At 33.3% G+C, this 19,130-nt stretch overlaps 1 protein-coding gene across 1 annotated transcript in view; it reads right to left on the minus strand.

Moving 5' to 3' along the window:
* The window catches only part of LOC145693355 (uncharacterized), a 1,690,974-nt gene that overhangs the window by 191,873 nt on the left and 1,479,971 nt on the right, over window positions 1-19,130 (minus strand). Inside the window, exon 26 of the mRNA XM_081769282.1 lies at window positions 8,115-8,300. Within this exon, the coding sequence (XP_081625408.1) occupies window positions 8,115-8,300 (186 nt within the window). The remainder of the gene's footprint in view (window positions 1-8,114; window positions 8,301-19,130) is intronic.

Raw genomic sequence — 19,130 nt, forward strand, 5'->3', positions numbered from 1 at the left:
CTGTCGACCAATTCTAAATTAACCAATTTATTCACCCTGTTTGCAAGAATCTAGGGGAGTTCTTACTACAGCTAGCATATAGACTCAAATTATAATGAAAACTCATCAAATTTCCTCTTTTAGATATGTTTATTTCAATAAAGTACAAACGATAGTTGAGAAAATAGATTACGATCTCTAGATAAAATATTTATCTGTCTCTATTTGCCCTCCCGGAGACAGAGAGGGACTTAAGTATATCTTTATCCTAATCCCTAAAGAATAGGGAGTTAGTCCCTACTATAATGGATCTAAGATTCCTACTTCAATCATTAACACAAGATTAAATAAATTAATACTCTAAATCATCAGGGTTCACTCAGGAAGCGTTCTCTTACAAGCAGATGAAGTGAACCAATTTACTGTTCTAAAGGTGCCTTCACCACTTATCCAGCACCTGACCTAAACCTAAGCGAGGAAAAGTCCGGAACCAGACCTTCCTCAAGAAGGATTCTATCTAACAAAATCTACTAGGATTAGGTTCAGTGAGGATATAGGAATAGACCCCAATAAGAGGCCTTTCTAGATCAGCACTCAGATCTATAGGTATAGGTTAAGTTCATCCCGTTCCAGTCCCCTAGCATTCTAGAGCGGAACAAAATGTGTTTTTTTTAAATCAATCTATCGGTCTGGTCATATATAGCCAGACGTCGGCCGGACTCGAACCCGGGAGCCCTCCAATTCAAAATCAATATACCTATCCACTGAACCCAATCTAGGAGCCCACGCAAACTCTAAAATAAACTACAAACACTAAATATCCTAAATAAACTGCTAAATAAACTGCTTTGCGAGCTAAACATTATCCAAAATAAAAAATATAATTATTTACTTTCTTAGATTGAGAAGTAAAACAAATAAAGCTCTAAGCTACCCCGTGGACTCGCTTGCCCACTCGCTATACTATACATGAAATTTTCGGCTTATTTCAAAGATACTCTAACGACAGTCAGCATTTAGACTGTTCTAACCAAGGAACTCCCATCCCCTGAAATGGAACCAGAGAAGGACTAAACTACCTCTCCCGCTATTCGAAGCACTAAATGGTTCCCAGCCTCAAGAGAATGCCTTCTATATATACGAGAGGTTCGGAAAGATATCCAACTGTTCTCTAGCAAAACTACCTATTGACCCATATAGATGGCATAGGCGGAATAAAAGAAAACGAATGTAAAATAAGGTCCCCGCTCCCCTCTGTTTGTATCCTAAACGTTGCTGGCAATCGACAATGTTTCCAACTAACTTTCGTTATCTATAAAACAGGAAGATTTTTTTTATGCTGCAAAAGGAATATGCTAGATTAATATATGGATTACACATAGTAAATACAAGATGTCTTACATGAAATAGTAATAATAATTATATATATATATATATATATATATATATATATATATATATATATATATATATATATATATATATATATATATATATATATATATATATATATATATATATATATATACTAGCAGCGTTCACCCCGCTTCGCTGCGGTCACCCCGGAACGCAATAAACTTTGTTACTTAGATAATTTTTACTTTTTCGCTTTCAAGTGATATGATAAAAACCATAGTAGATTGCAGTAAATGTTAACATTATATCACCTGTCATTTATGTTAACCCGCCCCGCTTCGCTGCGGTCACCCCGGAACGCAATAAACTTTGTTACTTAGATAATTTTTACTTTTTCGCTTTCAAATTGCAGTAAATGTTAACATTATAGCGCCTGTCATTTATGTTAACTCGCCGAGTCACACGGTCATGCGGGTTGCATATAAATACGTTTATTTTTACCTATGATGAACTAATAACAAAGGATTTGTACGTATGGACACCTGAATGGTCAATTACCTCAAGACACTGGTAATTGAAAATTAAAGTGATATGATAAAAACCATCTAGGGTCCAAATCCTAACAACCCCCCAAAAATGAAAGAAATTGGTTCAGCCGTATTAGCGTGATGAGCGGACAAAGGATTTTGTACGTTCTCTTTTATATATATAGATATATATATATATATAGTTACCTTAAAATTTATATGAATAATAATAATTATAATAATAGAAATATATAAGAAACTAGCAAGTCGCCCTGAAGGGGTCCCTTGCATGTATAGGAGAAAGGGGCGAACTTCTTTATAGACACCTCATTTCAAAAACAAAAAAAAAAAAAAAAAGGAAAAATTTAAATTTTGGTGTTGGCAATTACAAATAATTTCTACAGTGTGTGTGAAAAAGAACTTTCTAGTTTTAATGTGTCCTAGAATCTGTACAAAGTGACATACACTACTCTAATTTGTGGTGTTTAATTCATCAAAAAATTATGGAACAAGATACACAAACTAATTCTCCTTATCTGGAACAAGGAAGAATTGCCAAAAGAGTGGAAAGAATCAATCATTGTTCCAATTCACAAGAAAGGCGACTAAACTGACTGTAATAATTATCGAGGCATTTCTCTTCTGTCAACATCCTATAAAATCCTTTCAAATATTCTATTAGCAAGATTGCCCCGCAGATGAAATTATTGGAGATTATCAGTGCGGACTTAGACGAAATCGATCAACTATCGACCAAATACTTACCATTCGACCAATACTCGAAAAGAAATGGGAATATAATACCCCGGTACATCAACTATTTATTGATTTTAGAAAGGCGTACGACTCGGTTAGGAGAGAAACATTATACAACGTTCTTACAGAACTTGGAATACCGAGAAAGCTAATTAGATTAATTAAGATATGTTTAAATGAATCCCAAAGTAAAGTCCGGGTAGGAAAATTTTTGTCCACGAGCATTCACGTCGAAAATAGCCTGAAACAAGGAGATGCGTTGTCGCCATTATTATTTAACTTTGTTCTGGAATACGCTATAAAGAAAATCAAAGATAGCAACCAGGGCCTAGAGTTGAACGGTATTCACCAGGTTATGGCATATGCTGATGATGTAAATTTAATAGGGGATGATAGGAGAACAATAGAACGAAATGCAGAGATCTTATCAAACGTTTGCAGGGACATCGGTTTAGAAGTAAGTACAGAGAAAACTAAATACATGGAAGTGCGTCGGGACCGTAATACAGGAAATTATGGATGCGTTAAAATATTAAATAATACATTTGATAAAGTGAATAGTTTCAAATATCTAGGATCAATATTAACAGAGGAAAACCATATTCACAAAGAAATTAAATGTCGACTAAAAGCAGGGAATTCGTGTTATTATTCGGTTCAAAATCTCTTGTCGTCGCGAATTCTGTCAAGGAATTTCAAGCATAAAATATACAAAACTATAATCATGCCTGTTGTTCTGTATGATTGCGAAACATAGTCGCTTACTCTGAAGGAAGAACATAGACTGAAAGTATTTGAGAACAAGATCCTGAGACGAATATTCGGACCCAAGAGGAACTTGAATGGGGAATGGCGGAAACTTCATAACGAGGAACTACATAATTTATACGGTTTACCAAAGGTTTGGGTACAAAACCTCGCGGCCAGATCCTCGCGGACCAAAACCTTGCCTGGCCAAAACCTCGCCTCCCAAAACCTCACGGCCCAAAATCTCGTAGGGCCGGAACCTCGCCTGGCCAAAACCTCGCCGCCAAAAACCTCGCGGGACAAAATCTCGCCTGGCCAAAACCTCGCCGCCCAAAACGTCGCGGGCCAAAATCTCGCGGGGCCAAATCCTCGCCTGGCCAAAATCTCGCCGGGCCAAAACCTCGCCTGGCCTCTTCCAAAACCTTGCGCCCCAAAGTATCGCCAGCTCCAATGGCATGCTCTCGAGTTCAACCGACCTCGAGTCCCCAGTTATTCAAAACAACTAAAAAGAAGCGCCACATTGCGTCAATATGTAATATTATTTATTTTAATGAAAATTACTGTATATTGGAACTTTTTTAAATCGGGGAAAAGGGGGATTAATTCGGACTGAGTAACAAAGTTAGGAGAAAAAGGTCATAAACGTTGTCTGTAATTAACATAAAATGTAAAAGTGAAAAATAAAAACGAAATTATACATATCTTCCTTTAACTGTGTTCAAGTATTTAATTATAAAATATAAGTTAAAAATAAAAGTGTAAGTTTAAAAATAAAAATGTAATTCTTCATACTTTTAAAAAATAAATATGCAATTCTTCACACTTTCCTTCAATTGTAAGTAGTAAGTTAAAACCTCTAATTGTAAAATGCACGTTTGAAAACAAGAAATGTTGAAGTAAAAAATAAAAAAATATATTTGAAAGACTAATATGCAAGTTTAAAAATAAAAGTTAATTTTTCATACTTTCTTTTAAGTTAAAGTTTTTTAATTAAAAATGTATGTTAAAAATAAAAATGTGACCTTTAAAACTAAAAATGAAATTCTTCATACTTTGCTTTAATGTTGCTAGTCTTTAATTGTACAATGTAAAAATTAAAATTGCACGTTTGAAACTGAAAAATAAAATTGCAGAAAGTAAAACTGAAAACGTATGTTTGAGAAATCGTAAAAATGCCAAAATGGAAAATAAAAATGCAATTTTTCATAGTTTGCTTTAACTATTTTGAATTGTTTAATAGTAAAACGCAAGTTTGTAAAACACATATGTAAGTTTTAAAAAATAAAATACAGAAAGTAAAATTAAAAATGCATATTTAAAAAATACATATTTCAGTAGAAAATTTTAATGTCAAAATAAAAAATTCAAAATGCGGAAAGCAAAATTAAAAATGCAAGATTTCAAAACATAGAAGTTTAAAAAATAAGAGTGCAAAATGTAAAATTAAAAATGCAATTCTTCATACTTTGCTCTAAGTTAAGTCTTTAATTTTATAATGCAAGTTTAAAAGTAAAAATTGAATACTGTGTCTGTATATTGTACGCAAGAAAATTTTTCAACAATGTGTAGAATTATTCGCTAAGGACAAGCTTAAAAAAATAGCCTTGTGTTTAATCATAATTAGATAATAAAAGAAAACAAACTAATGGGTTTTTATTTGCAAACTTAAATATTATGTTTTCTTTACAAGTACAATCATGTTTTTTTATAAATAAACGAAAGCATACGTACTAATAAAATGCATTTCCATTTTCTATATATTCCAGTTTTCACATTTCAGTTTTAACTCTTCAGTTTTAAAACTTTATGTATGTCAACTTTTCATAAAATGTTTTTAATACATTCAATGTCCGAGGAGTTATATGTACAATCACATGTTGGTCAATTTAATGCAGAAGGTAAAAGTTTTTTCGATTCCGAGAACACATGTTTTCCTTTACTGGAAACATCAGTGGTTTTGTCCGTTAACTCGCACGTAACGTTTTCAGCATTAAGATTTTTCTTTTCATTATTTAGTAAACGATGTAAAGTTTATGTTAATTACCACTTAAGTTCATAACTCTTTTCTTATCACATGAATTTTCAATATGTACACATACACTACACTTTTGATTTTCCATTTATTTACTGGATCGAAAATAATTTTTATCTAGATTTTCCAAGAAAAAAACCAATTTAGTAATAATTCTAAGACTGTCAGCATATATTAAGGCTTATCTAGTTTCTATTTTTGAATAGTGTCCTTTATGCACTGCACATCCACAATGTTATAGGCACTCCGAAATGATCAGTCCAAAATTACGATGATTCTCCACGAAATGATGATGAATCACTGCTAGTACGTAAGTCTTCTTCCAAATTCAATTCCGGAAAAAAGTCCGGCGAAGGTGGAAAATATTCACTACCATCATCTCTTCCTTCTTCTTTTACACGATGAGATTCATCTTCATGATCATCGTCATTCGAAATATAAATTGCTTCCTGAGATTTATCCCAGTAACAATCTCAGTCCCATTCGAACTTGTTCGCCGCTCCAATCTCGCGTTCGATAACAGATTCTTCTGATGCAATGCTTCCGAAGACACTTCATATTTTCAAAGCCTTGTGTTTAAAGGAAAATCTTCTCTGACGACATCAGTCACACGAAGATGCTAAAAATGTACACAATGTTATTCATTTTCTAGGTCATGCATTCGCCCCCAGGGATGTTTTCCGTCCGCGCGTCTGCACCCGTCCTGTGCATCTCTCGCGCCGCGCCGCATTACCAGGACCGATCGTCAGGGTGCGTATTCAATCAAATATCTCGTCCCACTTTGCCAATTGCGTCATGTTAAATTTCGTATACCATCATGTAGTGTTGTGTGTGAATTCATAGTGTGCATACAGTTAAGTCAATGTGCGGTTTTTCATAAACATCAAAGCAATAGATTGCAATAGTAACATTGCATTTGCTTAATATTATTCTTCATTTCTTTACCACTTAAGTACACTCATGTCCAAAATTATTGTCGTATTTCTATAAATATGTTCTTGTAGGAATATAATTTGATAACAAATTCGCCCGGTGTTTCTTATAACGTTAGTATGTGTATAATCGGCAAAGACATGTACGTGGCAAATTTCATATCGAAAGAGCAGTAAATAAGAACAATAAAACGAAAATGAAACTTTCATGCGCATTAACAACATTTTGTTTTATTCATTCTAATTTTCGTATTTATAATTCTTTTCCTATGAAGTTTACCGCAAATATACCATTCCCGATTATACATATAGTGTCAGTATTAAAAGTACCCTGCAAAATCTTTATCAAATTATATTCTTACAAGAAGACAGTGATAGATATGCAACAATCATTTTGGACATGAGTGTACATCGATCCCAAAGAAAAAATGAAATCTTTGAGCTTTACGTCCCACTGTTATACCAGGTGGGCTAAAGGAGACGGTGATGATCAGATGTGAATGAAATGGTGAAATGAATAAAGTGGGAGGAAACGGCAGAACTCAGAGCAAACCCACGCACGCACAGGTGTTTGTCCATTACAAAGTCACTTGGGCGAGCTGGGATCGAATCAGGGACCCCATGCCCCAGAGGTGGACACTCTACCATTGAGCCATCGCGGTCCGATATCAGCAAAAGAGACGCGCATGCGGATATTTTCTGTCCAGATGGCGGACAAAGAAAACATGCAACCTTTCTTCTTCACCGTTTCTTTACAATTCTGTCAAAATGGCGGCCAAAAAAACCGGCATCCTTCCTTTTTCTATACAACAACAATAAGTTTACTGTTCTTTATATGTTTACCGTTTGTCTATAATTCTGTCTAAATGACGGATAAAGGGACGCGTATGCGCTTATTACAACAGCTCCTTTTTCTGTTTACAATAAGATTATCGTTCTCCATTTATTTTGCGTTTGTCTACAATTCTGTCTAAACGGCAGACAGAGACGCGTATGTGCTTGTTACCCCTCCTCCAGTCTTTCTATAAAATAAGATTATTGTTCTCCATATCTTTAGCGTTTGTCTACAATTATGTCTAAGTGGCGGAGGAATAAATATACACGCTTCTTCCTATACATATACTCTGCTCCTCTCTCATATACATACTAGTAAATTTGTATGACACGTCTTTTGTGCTAGATGATGACAATGAAGACGACGTACCTCGAAAGTACTTCCTAGTGATGTGGTTTGTTTCGTGCGGTGAATATTAGCCTTTTACTTACATTATTTCTAATCTTTTGTACTCGTCTACTTTAACAATATTCATCTACTTTTATGACTCTATCATAAAAATAAAGAAGAGAGAAAACTTCCTATGCTAAACCATTTGTCGAAATAGATGTAGGTAGGTACTTTACTCGCATATAAGCATCTGCTTTTGTGAACCTTTATCTCATACAGGAAACCAAATATTGAGATTAATCCATGTTACTAATGGCCAGGACTGGAAGATGAGATTCCTGGATTTCGAGATCCTATTATTCTTGGAATACCAAATATGTTAAACACTATTAGTATGGGAAATAAGGAATTCCAGTTTTTTTTAGAAAAAAGATGCAAATTGAGTGAAATTTCGGACTTAACCAATTTTCATCATTAATTTAAATTTCTTTTTGTATTTTGGAAACAATATCTTTGTATTACTGTCCTCTTATTTCACAATTTAGCTACAGTCGCTCTAATTTTATACGTATATACGTCTGTACATTTGGAATTCTCAAAGAATTAATTTATGAACATACCTGCATCACCAAGAATTCCTTTAATTCCACGAAGTCCAAATCGCTGGGGTCCAGCAATTCCTTTGGGACCATCGCGCCCATAATCTCCTGGTGCTCCTTTCTGCCCTGGTCTGCCCTGTCTTCCATTTCTACCTGGAAATCCTGGTCGCCCTTGTTCACCAGGCAGTGCACCAGTACCGGGTGTTCCTATATTTAAATATTAAATTACGTCAATTTAGACTATCGACCTTATTGAACTAAAAATATATATAACACATGGGCATCTCTGGCATGTAAACATTGAGAGGCGGCGAGTAGAACAGACAATGCTTTACAATTGCAACTAAATTTACATCAAAATCGTGAAGTAAATGGAAAGATACTTGAATTAAGGCATATCAAGATCAAGTTTCCACCTTTACCATTACAACAGAATCGGTGAGTGGAGGAACAGTACTAGCCAAAATCAGAGTTTATGAATATTTCAATAAGAACATTATGTTATGCGGTTCTACACAGTAAATTCGTTCTAAATTACATAATAGCTTGAAACCTGTTGTGTCATTCCACAGAATATCGTCCTTCTATGAATTCAACAATTATTTTTGCCATTAAATATGATGCGTTATTTAGTGCTTGCACCTCCATTCACCAATTCAATTAATCAAAATATTTTTCCATCATGAGTAGATCACTTGCTACATAGGAGTTTCCTTAGGGGACTTCTTCTTGATGTTAGAATTATACCGTTAAATACTGTCAATTTTTTTCTATACCTCCTTTTTTACTTCCATCAAGCCTCCTACACTGTGACACAAAGTACATATTTTCTCCAATAATGTTCTAACATATTAATGTGCGTGGAGAAAGGGAAATACACTCGTTTCATCTCACATCTCAAGTTCCTATCAGATTACCAAGTTGAAGTAGTTAAAAGTATTTTCTAAATCAACGCATACTATACTGCAATTGATACTACTTGTCCTTTCTGACAGCTTCCTGCGCGCACGTGGTGCTGAATACTTATTGCCAGCTTTTGCGCCGGGTATTAAAACACGAATTTATAATTTAATATTACAATTGATAATTTGATATTACAATAAAATTAATATTTAACAGAGTTTTCAGGAATTAGTGACAATCATATAAAAATAAAATTAATAATATTAATAAAAATTATGAAAAATTTGCATAACAATAATGAGTATTATCATGCGTATTCTGCAGGGACGTACGCTGGAAATGGGTTCTGGAGGTATGAGCCCCACAGAAATCCAGACTTTTCTGCAAATTTAATTTAATTTTAGAGGTTATTTTACAGATCTTAATATAATTTATTTCCATATTAAAACTGGGGTCCCAAAACTGGGACCTCTCCCGAAATAAATTCCTGTACATGTCTGTATTCTGACATCTCTCGCAAGTCACTTCATGCAAATTATGAAACTTCAGTAGACGAAAGTAGTGCTCAGCTAAACGTTTCATTTTCACTTAGAAATTCTCCATGTTCATATCAATAAATTTGTGCTTTCTTTCTCTCGTCTTGTCCTCCCATTATATTTTCCACCATGTACTTAAGGATCTTTTTTCTCAAACAATATTCTGACAAGTATCTATTATTTTTAAATCTACATTCAACACTGGTTCTTGCTGTCTTACCAACTCTGACATATCCTCATTGATTTGCCATTCGAACCAGCTAATTTTCTGAGCTCTTTTCCACATACACATTTCGCGAGCCCGTAACTGTTTTATTTATTTATTTATTTTTAATATTAGCTTTTACATAATGTCCCATTTCTTGCTTCGTACAGTGTACACCAGATGGAACGTTCCATATCCTTATTTGTTATTCGTATTCTTGCTTTATTTACCATTTGCATTAGTCTTCACTAGCAGTAATATCTGGCTATTTAACCGAACTGTATAACGTATTTTATTTCTTCCCTTTTAACTTTTGTCATTGCTACAGCTCACTTCTTTTCTTTTTATCACCACTACTTTTGTCATTTTAGTATTTAAAAGAGTAGAGAGTGAAAGTTCTGCAACATCTCCCCTCCCCTCTCCCCTGACTGACTATAACTGCTAGACCCAGCACTGCCTCACTGACCATAGCAAACCGCAAGTTATGAAAGCAATGATGTATCCCTCCGATCACATTCTTAAATAATACACGGTCTCTTTCTAATATTTTGCATTCTTCCGAATACGCTATTATTCATTAATTTGTAAAAGTCCTTCTCGAAATAATTCTTAGCTTTCGTTTTGATATTAGTATCTAAATCTATATATTTCTCTAACCAATCTGATTGTTTGAACTCTAATACTTTATGAACCTTTTTCAATCTCATTCCAAGTGACATACAGTTTTAAATTTCTATAGTGAATAACGTATCTTTCTTTGTTATAAAGTGTGGCTAATAATTCTGATTGTTTCGATCCAGGTGGGCACATGTTTTCTGGGGCTAATGGTAGATCTGAGTGTTTATTATGTAGATACTTTGTATATTCTAAATCAACTTCTAATATATAAACTATCTCAGAATCATCAGAAATATTCATTATATCTATGTAAGGTTTAACCCATTTAAAGTCTTTATAAGGCATTTTTTGACTCATAGCCCAACCGTATAAATTATTTACAACCAAATATGCTAGATACTTTGAACATTCATTCCTGTTATAACTTTCCATATATTTGTTGTTTGCTTTTACATATCTTTTACTACATTGCGAGATTCCACCTCTTATACCCTTCTCTATCATTAATATCTTATCATAATCCATTAACATTGCTACATTAATTTTACTCATCCTTAACATTGAATCCCACAATAAGCCAGGAGCAGCGAAATACCAAGCAGGATCTAAACCATAAGCTGTTATACATACATCTCTAAAGTTTTCAAACACGTCTGCTAATATTAACACATCAGTCTTGTTATAAAGTTCGGTATAATCTGCAAGGTTTTTAATATCGAATAATTCCCAAACCTTTCCCGCATGTTCATACTCTTGATCATTTATATGAGTTTGGGCAAGCTTACTAAAGAACACTTCTATTGGTGGTAGTTCTGTTTCTACTTATCTTACAATTGAGTCAATATAATCATAGGGATACACATCTTTTTGGATTACGAAATCTAATAGATCATTGGGAAAGTATTTTGATGTTTCTGTATATTGTTCTTTCGTAAAGTTATTCGCTAATTCTCCTAAACTCTTTGACATAAATCTAAATGAATCTAGAAAACGTAAATGGATCCCATTCTTTTCATCAACCTTCACGTATTTCGAATATGTAATATATTTCTTCTCGTTATTTGCAATTGGTTTTATCTCATTCCTATCGTAAGCAAGTTCTTTAACAGATGAGTATCGTAACTACTTAAGTTGTGAATAAATACTGGAATAAAATGATGATTGCTGTAGCTCAAATTACAATAGCTGTGAGCTGCACCTCTAAACTTTCCAAATAAATAATCATAATCTCTTACCTTTGCTGTATTTTTATTTTTCTTATACAAACATCTTCTTAACTCATATTTCCATTCTTCTACTTTTTCACTTATATCATCTTTATCTTTGTACAATAATATCTTCTTTTTGAAGGTATTCATTTGCTTTACAACTGGTGGTGGTAAATCACTTAAATTTCTCAAATATATGATAAGTATCCGAGCTGTTATAATTTCTTCTTCCTCTTCAGTTAGAATATCCATTCCAACTTTTTGATTGTATATCTTCTTTCTTTCTATTGCTTCTTGTTGTAATACTTCAGCAAATACTTTCGTAGCATCTACACCAATATAATTAACAGGGCTTTTATAATCTCCATTAGAGTACTTAATATAGTAACAGAAACTCATTGGAACATGCTTTTGGTATTTACTGTTTTAGAACAATTGTCTTCTATTTAATTTTACATTATAAACATTCGAAATCAGCATATATTGCAAATGATACTCTTAAACATCGATTATAGTTTTGAAATTCTATTTGATTGTCATACGGTTTGTGAAGTTCTATTTTAACTGCCTCATATTCTTTACAATATGGCTCATATTGTAACTTCTCCACATTTCTAAAATATTTTGTTAAACACCTATCGCAGAAGTACAACTTCTCTTCGTGTTTTGTTACTTGACTTCTTATTAATCTTGAAAAGTCAAGTAATCTGATAATTATGATTATTTGTTTCATCTTTTGTGTATAATAGATTAACACGTCTTTCTTGCTTAAGTTTCCTGATTTGAAGTGGATATATTTTATATTTCCTATCATAGCTATAAACGTTAATTGAAATGGTACTTCTCTTTTCGAACTTTACTGTCTGTTATATTTGTACAGGGAGTTCAATCCCATCACAATACTTATGTTCTAATTCTTTAACAAGTTGTATATAGTTGCAAGGTCTTTGAGGATTTGATACACGGTCTATAGGTTTTAAGTAACTTGCCACAGAATATAAGAAATATTTATTGTTTTTATTTTGAACATTAATTACTGATTTCTTATCTTTAATTGGTTTAGGAAGTTCAATATAGGAAGAAGCTCTTAATGGTATATATTTGTTTAATCTGATTTCTAAATGTTTAAATTGGCGCAATGTCCATCCTGATCCTCCACCTTGAAATTCTTCCATTTCTCTACGAAGGTTTCCTTTGTCATATATATGTATTCATCTAAGTCAGTTGATTGGAATATTCTCTCATTTGACGTTTTAAAATTAAATTCTTGTACTTCTTTTTCTTTGATATAGTCACAAATGAAAACAAGATTAACTTTAACAGGGTGGAACTTTAGTTCTTTGATTTTGTTCATAGCAACTCTTCCAATTACATCTAAAAATTTTGTTGGGTCCTTATATCCAGTTGTTATCCACTTTAATGGTCTGCAATCTCTTTTTTAATGTTGTTTCTTCTGTTTCTACTTTAATACGTATGCGTGCTTGTTTAGGTTCTTCACTTACTTCTTCTTCAAATGGAAAAAGTTTTAAAGTTTCCTTTCTATCTAGTCTTTTAAGTTTTGGTTCCTCAAAGACGTCTTCTTCAAATGGAAATATTTGGGCTAACTTCAATCTGTTTTGTTTGTCTTAATCTTCATACCTATTAATACGATCAATAAGTTCTGCTTTCTTTAATCGGGAATAACCTCTTATCCCTTTCTGTTTACATATACTCCTTAACTCTACTACAGTCTGTTTAACTATAGACTTCATCTTCTTATGTCCTTGCAAATTTGTAATTGATTTCATTCTTGTTATATCGCTACCATTAATACGAGCAATAAGTTCTGCTTTACTCAGTCTGGAATAACCTCTTATCTCCTTCTCTTTACATATACTTCTTAACTCTAATACAGTATGTTTAACTAAAGACTTCATCTCCTTGTTTTGTCCTTGCAAATTTTGATCTGATTTCATTTTTGCTACATCGCTACTATAATACTTAAACTCATCCTTTTGTTTTGTCCTTGGAAATTTTGATCTGATTTCATTTTTTTTCTTAACAGTACTCATCTCATTTATTATAGAGCGGCTTCTTTGAGATTATCACATAAAAGCCATAATTACATTCTAAACTATATACTTAAGAATCTACCTCATCATGACCCTGTAGAGATTCGTTTTCTTTATCACTATTCCAATTTGATTCTAGTTCCGCATTCTCTTTTTCCTTTAACTCTATTTCTTTTATCACCATCCCCTTTTCTTTTAATAGTACTTGTCTTTCTATTAGTGATGCTAGAAGTTTAAGATTTTTGTGAATAAGTATAAGTTGATCATGTATTAAATCGCAATCCATATCCATTATTTATTATATAGAAAATCTTTAAAATTAAATTAAGTATAATTTTTTACATGAAATCGTAACCGAACATGTCACTTGGTAAACAAGTATTATCTCTAACACCTGTATTCAATCATGTGTTACTACTTAGATGATGAAGATGATGATTTTTAATGAATGTGGAGTATGATATGGAGGATATTTATTATAACCCAGATGAATATGACAATTTAGATGATAACGAAAGAGTTACTCGTGATTTGATCAATTTTTGTATTGCTATTGGTATGTTAGATCATTTATTTAAAAAGGCTGTTAAGGAAGATAACGAACGTCTTATACAAAATATTATTCAGAAGTATATTATGAAGTTGTCAGATGAAACATTAACACATTCAACGTAATCATCAAGAACGTTCAGAACCATACTGAAATCGTGTTTGAGGTGAATGTCTGTCTATTTTCTTTAAACTATGGACAATGGGCTGAGTTTAAGAAGTCACTGTTTCCCATAGAGAATGAGAAACAGGAGATTTCATTATCAGTATCCAAACTTGTAATCATGTAAACTTATAATACATACATAGAATTTAGGAAGCAAGTTTTTATGGTCATCACAAAAACTACTCTCGTAGGGTAAATGTGCCAGTAGTCGGCCATTTAAGGAGATTTTCAACTTTGTTAAAGTATAAAAAAAATCATTTTTTACTAATAACTTTTACTGCATATGCCATTACAAAGAGCAGAGTTTAAATTTTACGTTTGTGTAGCTCACATAGGAAATCTTTTATAAATAATTACACAGGTAAAAGAAAATACCAGAAACTCTAAAAAAAACAGTAGTCAGCCTATGAAAACCAAAGGTCAGCCATTACTTTAACCAGTACTCAGCCACACTATAGAATCGACTTTTTAAATGGAATTTAAGACTAATTCCCCAGTTATAAATTAAGGGACAATTATATTGCACTCAGACTTCCTACAGAGAAAAACTACGTGGAAAATGTACTGCGATATAGAGAAAAAAGACTTCTTGTACTTACCATAAGAAAATGTGCCTTGGCCTAGACTGGTCTATTTAAAATTAATATATAGTCCTATTTATATTTACATTGATATTTATACTTAGCTATGACATTAATCCTTTAATATGAAGTTCATTAAGCACATTCAGGACACACAAACAGTTATTTAGTAGCTTCTCCGTACGATAACTCACTGAGGCACGTGCATTTCAAGTGGCAACAGTGATCACAAAAATCACACCCCATATATTTACGTGTTACGCCCTCAACGTCACTTATGAATTCTTCTTAGGCCTTACACTTAACACGGCTTTCAACAACTTGTTGCATCTCGTTTTCCGAACTACTAGTGCTACTTGGCTTGACAGTCTTTTCTTTCTGTTTGATTTTTTGCATATTTTCCTTTCTTTCTTATTCTCTCCCTTTTTCGTTTTATATGTTCCTCTTCTAGTTTTCTTTTCTTTTCATTCTTTAACATCTGATAATTTCTCCATTCTTGGTAGGATATCGCACTTGGAACTTTCCTCTGGGCACATTTTTGATAGTTCTGCTTTTGATTGGAGCTGGCCAGAAAAGATACTGATCAAAGGCAGATTATATGGAAATGTTTGACGAAGGTTCTCTGAATTTCTTCTGAGATCATATGAAGTTATTTATGACACTACCGATTGTAGAAACCGAAGCAGACCTTTCACCTTGCGTCGTTTCAGCATAAGATGCCACAACGGATGTGTTGGTTTCCTGGTTTGAGTCAGACGTAACATCTATTTCTGATATCGCAGATGTATTTGTAGGCTCTAGAAGTCCAATTGCGGAAATCTGGTACGTTCTAGGACTAAGATTATCGAACATCTCACTAGCAAGTACTGATGTAGCAGATTGATCCTCTTTGGACAGAAGAATAGTCCTATCTGTGTTCATTAATGTATTAAACAGTATCTTTTTATACAGTATCCTCAACGCACCTGGTTGCAAAATCATCCGACACTGAATCTACTCCAGTAGAAGATGTCTTTGGACTGGTTGAAAGAAACGCTGACTCACACGTTCTTAAACTGTTAGACATATTTTCCTCGCGGTCAGCAGTCCTTTTAATTTCTTGAAGAAGATTTTCAACATTATTTGCTTTTTCATGAAGATTCGATTTCAAGTATTCAATAACTTTCAAAGCTGCCAGATAGTACTCTTTGGTTAAAATGCTTGAAGTGACTCTATGACTCTTTGGTTTCCATTGTCTCTCTTTAAGATAGGCTAACACGCATCTGTGCGTAAATTTACTTATAAAAAGATAAACCACGTTTTTAATTAGGTTTTGATAGAAAGCAAGTGGGTTACTATGAAAAAGTGTAGCTAGGCTATGAGGTACTGAATGAGAAGCATGAGTTAGAATGTAAATATTTATGATTATTCTGTATTGTTTCGGCAATCAGGCAACTCTAAGAACGGAACAGATAATAATAATAATAATAATAATAATAATAATAATAATAATAATAATAATAATAATAATAGTTAAAGAACAGTTGCAACCTTGGAATTAAAAACGTGCAAAAATGCGACAATGTGCGGAGTAATTAAAATTATTAAATCAATTAGATATTGATATCCCTTATTTCCTCGCAGTTACCTTAGATTAAAAGACTAACCTAGGCCTATGATCAAGGTAAAAAATACTCATTACCTGTCTTTTAAATTTTAGACTGAGAATTCAGACCAGCCATAAATTCTTAATATTTTTTTCATTCAGTTCCAGGAAAATATAAGAATTGAAATGGCTGGTATTATAGCTGTATTATGCTTGCATGATGCAATTAGTGACTTTATAATAGCTACTTTTTTCATTAAATCGTTAGGAAAGTCTTCTACGCATTAGTTAAGTGTCACAGTTGTCGAAATGTGCAGTTAAATTGAATGAATGATAGGTAGCTGACTACTGGAGTATATGTATCCAGTAGTCGTCCGTCGAAAGTAATGGGGGATGACCACTGGAAAATGAAGTCAAGGGTCATTTCCAGTAGTCAGCCCCTAATGGCTGACTACCGGAAAACGTTATCAAAAATGCAACCTGTAGTCAGCCCCATTATTTCTACGCAATATCTTGTTTTGTATCAAAAACCACGAATTTTTTAAAAAACTAGATCTATTCATGCTTCGAAGAAAGCAATAACTCGTACCTTTTTACAATAATATAGTTTTAATTTAACTTTAAAGTAAAGCTTCTTCCTTATTTTTTTTATTAACAAAACGTTCACTATCCTCACTTGCATCAGCAGGCCTCAAATAATCATTTTTTTTTTCTTTTCTGCTACGAGAAGTCACACCAGGCCAGAACAAATGAGGTTGACTACTGGAGATCTGATTTAGGTTTTAGTTGACTATTTGTTTGGTAACAGGTTACCGCATGCTTATTTAATTCCTTGTTACTCAAAAATGGCTGACTACTGGAGACGGCTGACTTTAGGCACACTTACCCTATATAGATGAAGCTCGATGCTGTTAGTATTCTAGTTTTTAAGAATTATATCAAAATTTACTTATTAACCTACCCTCGTGTATATTTAAAATAAATCCACTCCTTAAAACCAGGGCTGATATGTTTAAAACAAAATGTTTAAAACAAGTGTTTAAAACATGTTTAAAACGAGGGCTGTTGTTTTATTCAGTTTGTTTTAAACGTTTTAAACAAAATGTTTTTACGTGTTTTTTTTCGATGGTGGTTAAACATGTTTAAAACAACTAAAATATCAGATTGAGTAAGTTAATTTAATTTTCTAACAAACAACCCATCCTCCGCAGGATTTGTGCATGGAGTAAATTACAAGCAGTTATATTCTTATTATAACAGCAATTACTGAACGAAATTCTGCACATCAATGTGAGTATAACTAAACCAACAGAAATTCAGATGAAGTATTTCAACATTTCTTAATTTCCAAGAATAACGGAGGTTAAACACACTATACACTATTGTAAAATCCAAATTCACAAATTCAAAACTTGGGTATTTTTTGATCACTATCATTTCCATAATAATGAAGAGTTCTCACATCATAAGCTAGGAGAAATGCTCTGACAAATACAATACAACTCATAGAAAAGAGCAGTGACTTGCCTACAAGGAGCAAATGACATATTTTAACTAAAGAGTTTTCAAGATACATCTCTATCTGCAACATGGGTAGCTAATAATGATTAATGTCTACGGCATAACAACACAATTAACTCTAGACGCCCGCCAGGGATTTTAACAAAATGGTAGACTCTCACGTTCGGGGCTCTGGTGACCTCCGTAATTATCACAGTCATGAGTTATACACCATTGGAAAGCTTATAGACCAGAAATTCCAATGAGGTAATATTCGTGAAATTCCCGCCGTATTCGTAGAAAAAGAAAAGACATAAAAAATCATTAAAAAATATGAAAATATTGACTTTGCGGGGCCCTGGCAACCCTTGCAGCCACCCTACGCTGACAAAATGATGAATGAGGAGGCCGCATACTTGTGACAATAATGTAAGAAATGGTATTGCTGCCATTGCGTAATGAATTCGTTTTATGTAGGAAATATTTTTAAAAAATTATGCGTAGAAAACATTCATTGAATTAGACATTCTCTCCCCTCCCCCACTAGTACCACGTCCATATGCAAATCATATTTGCTGCACACATCATGTATACGAACAACAATTATGCTTCTAGACTATTTAAGTGAAATATATCTTGTGTTATATGGGACCGTCCCGAAAATAAATGTAAAGTAACCAAATTTGACCCCCTCTTCCTCTATTAACAACAAGTACACATACAGGCTACTATAACGTAGGGGACTACCTCATTGCTTCACATACCAATTTTTATGGATGTACCACAAATGGGGGAGGAATACCCGCCAAAACCTGATGAAAAAAATTTGATAAAAAATTAAAAAACGAACTTCATCCTCCCTCTCTTGGCCGTACATACATACCCCCTATATACATAAAATGCAACTGACGGAAAGCTTCATCCCTCAAAAATACTTTGGTACTAAATCATCTTTCTAGCTTAATTAAGGACTGAGCTATTGATGTTTGTTGTAAAAATAAATGTAATTTACGTCAAAAAACTTAAACTCCAAAAAATGGTTAACTTTGCACCCTTCCTTCTCCCCCATATAAGCAAGAAGTACAAATACACGATATTACCATGTAGTGGCCTACTTCATTGCTTCACGTAACAA

The sequence above is a fragment of the Thermobia domestica genome, chromosome 8 (assembly GCF_964235325.1).
Source record: "Thermobia domestica chromosome 8, izTheDome1.hap1.1, whole genome shotgun sequence".
Lineage (NCBI taxonomy): Eukaryota > Metazoa > Arthropoda > Insecta > Zygentoma > Lepismatidae > Thermobia > Thermobia domestica.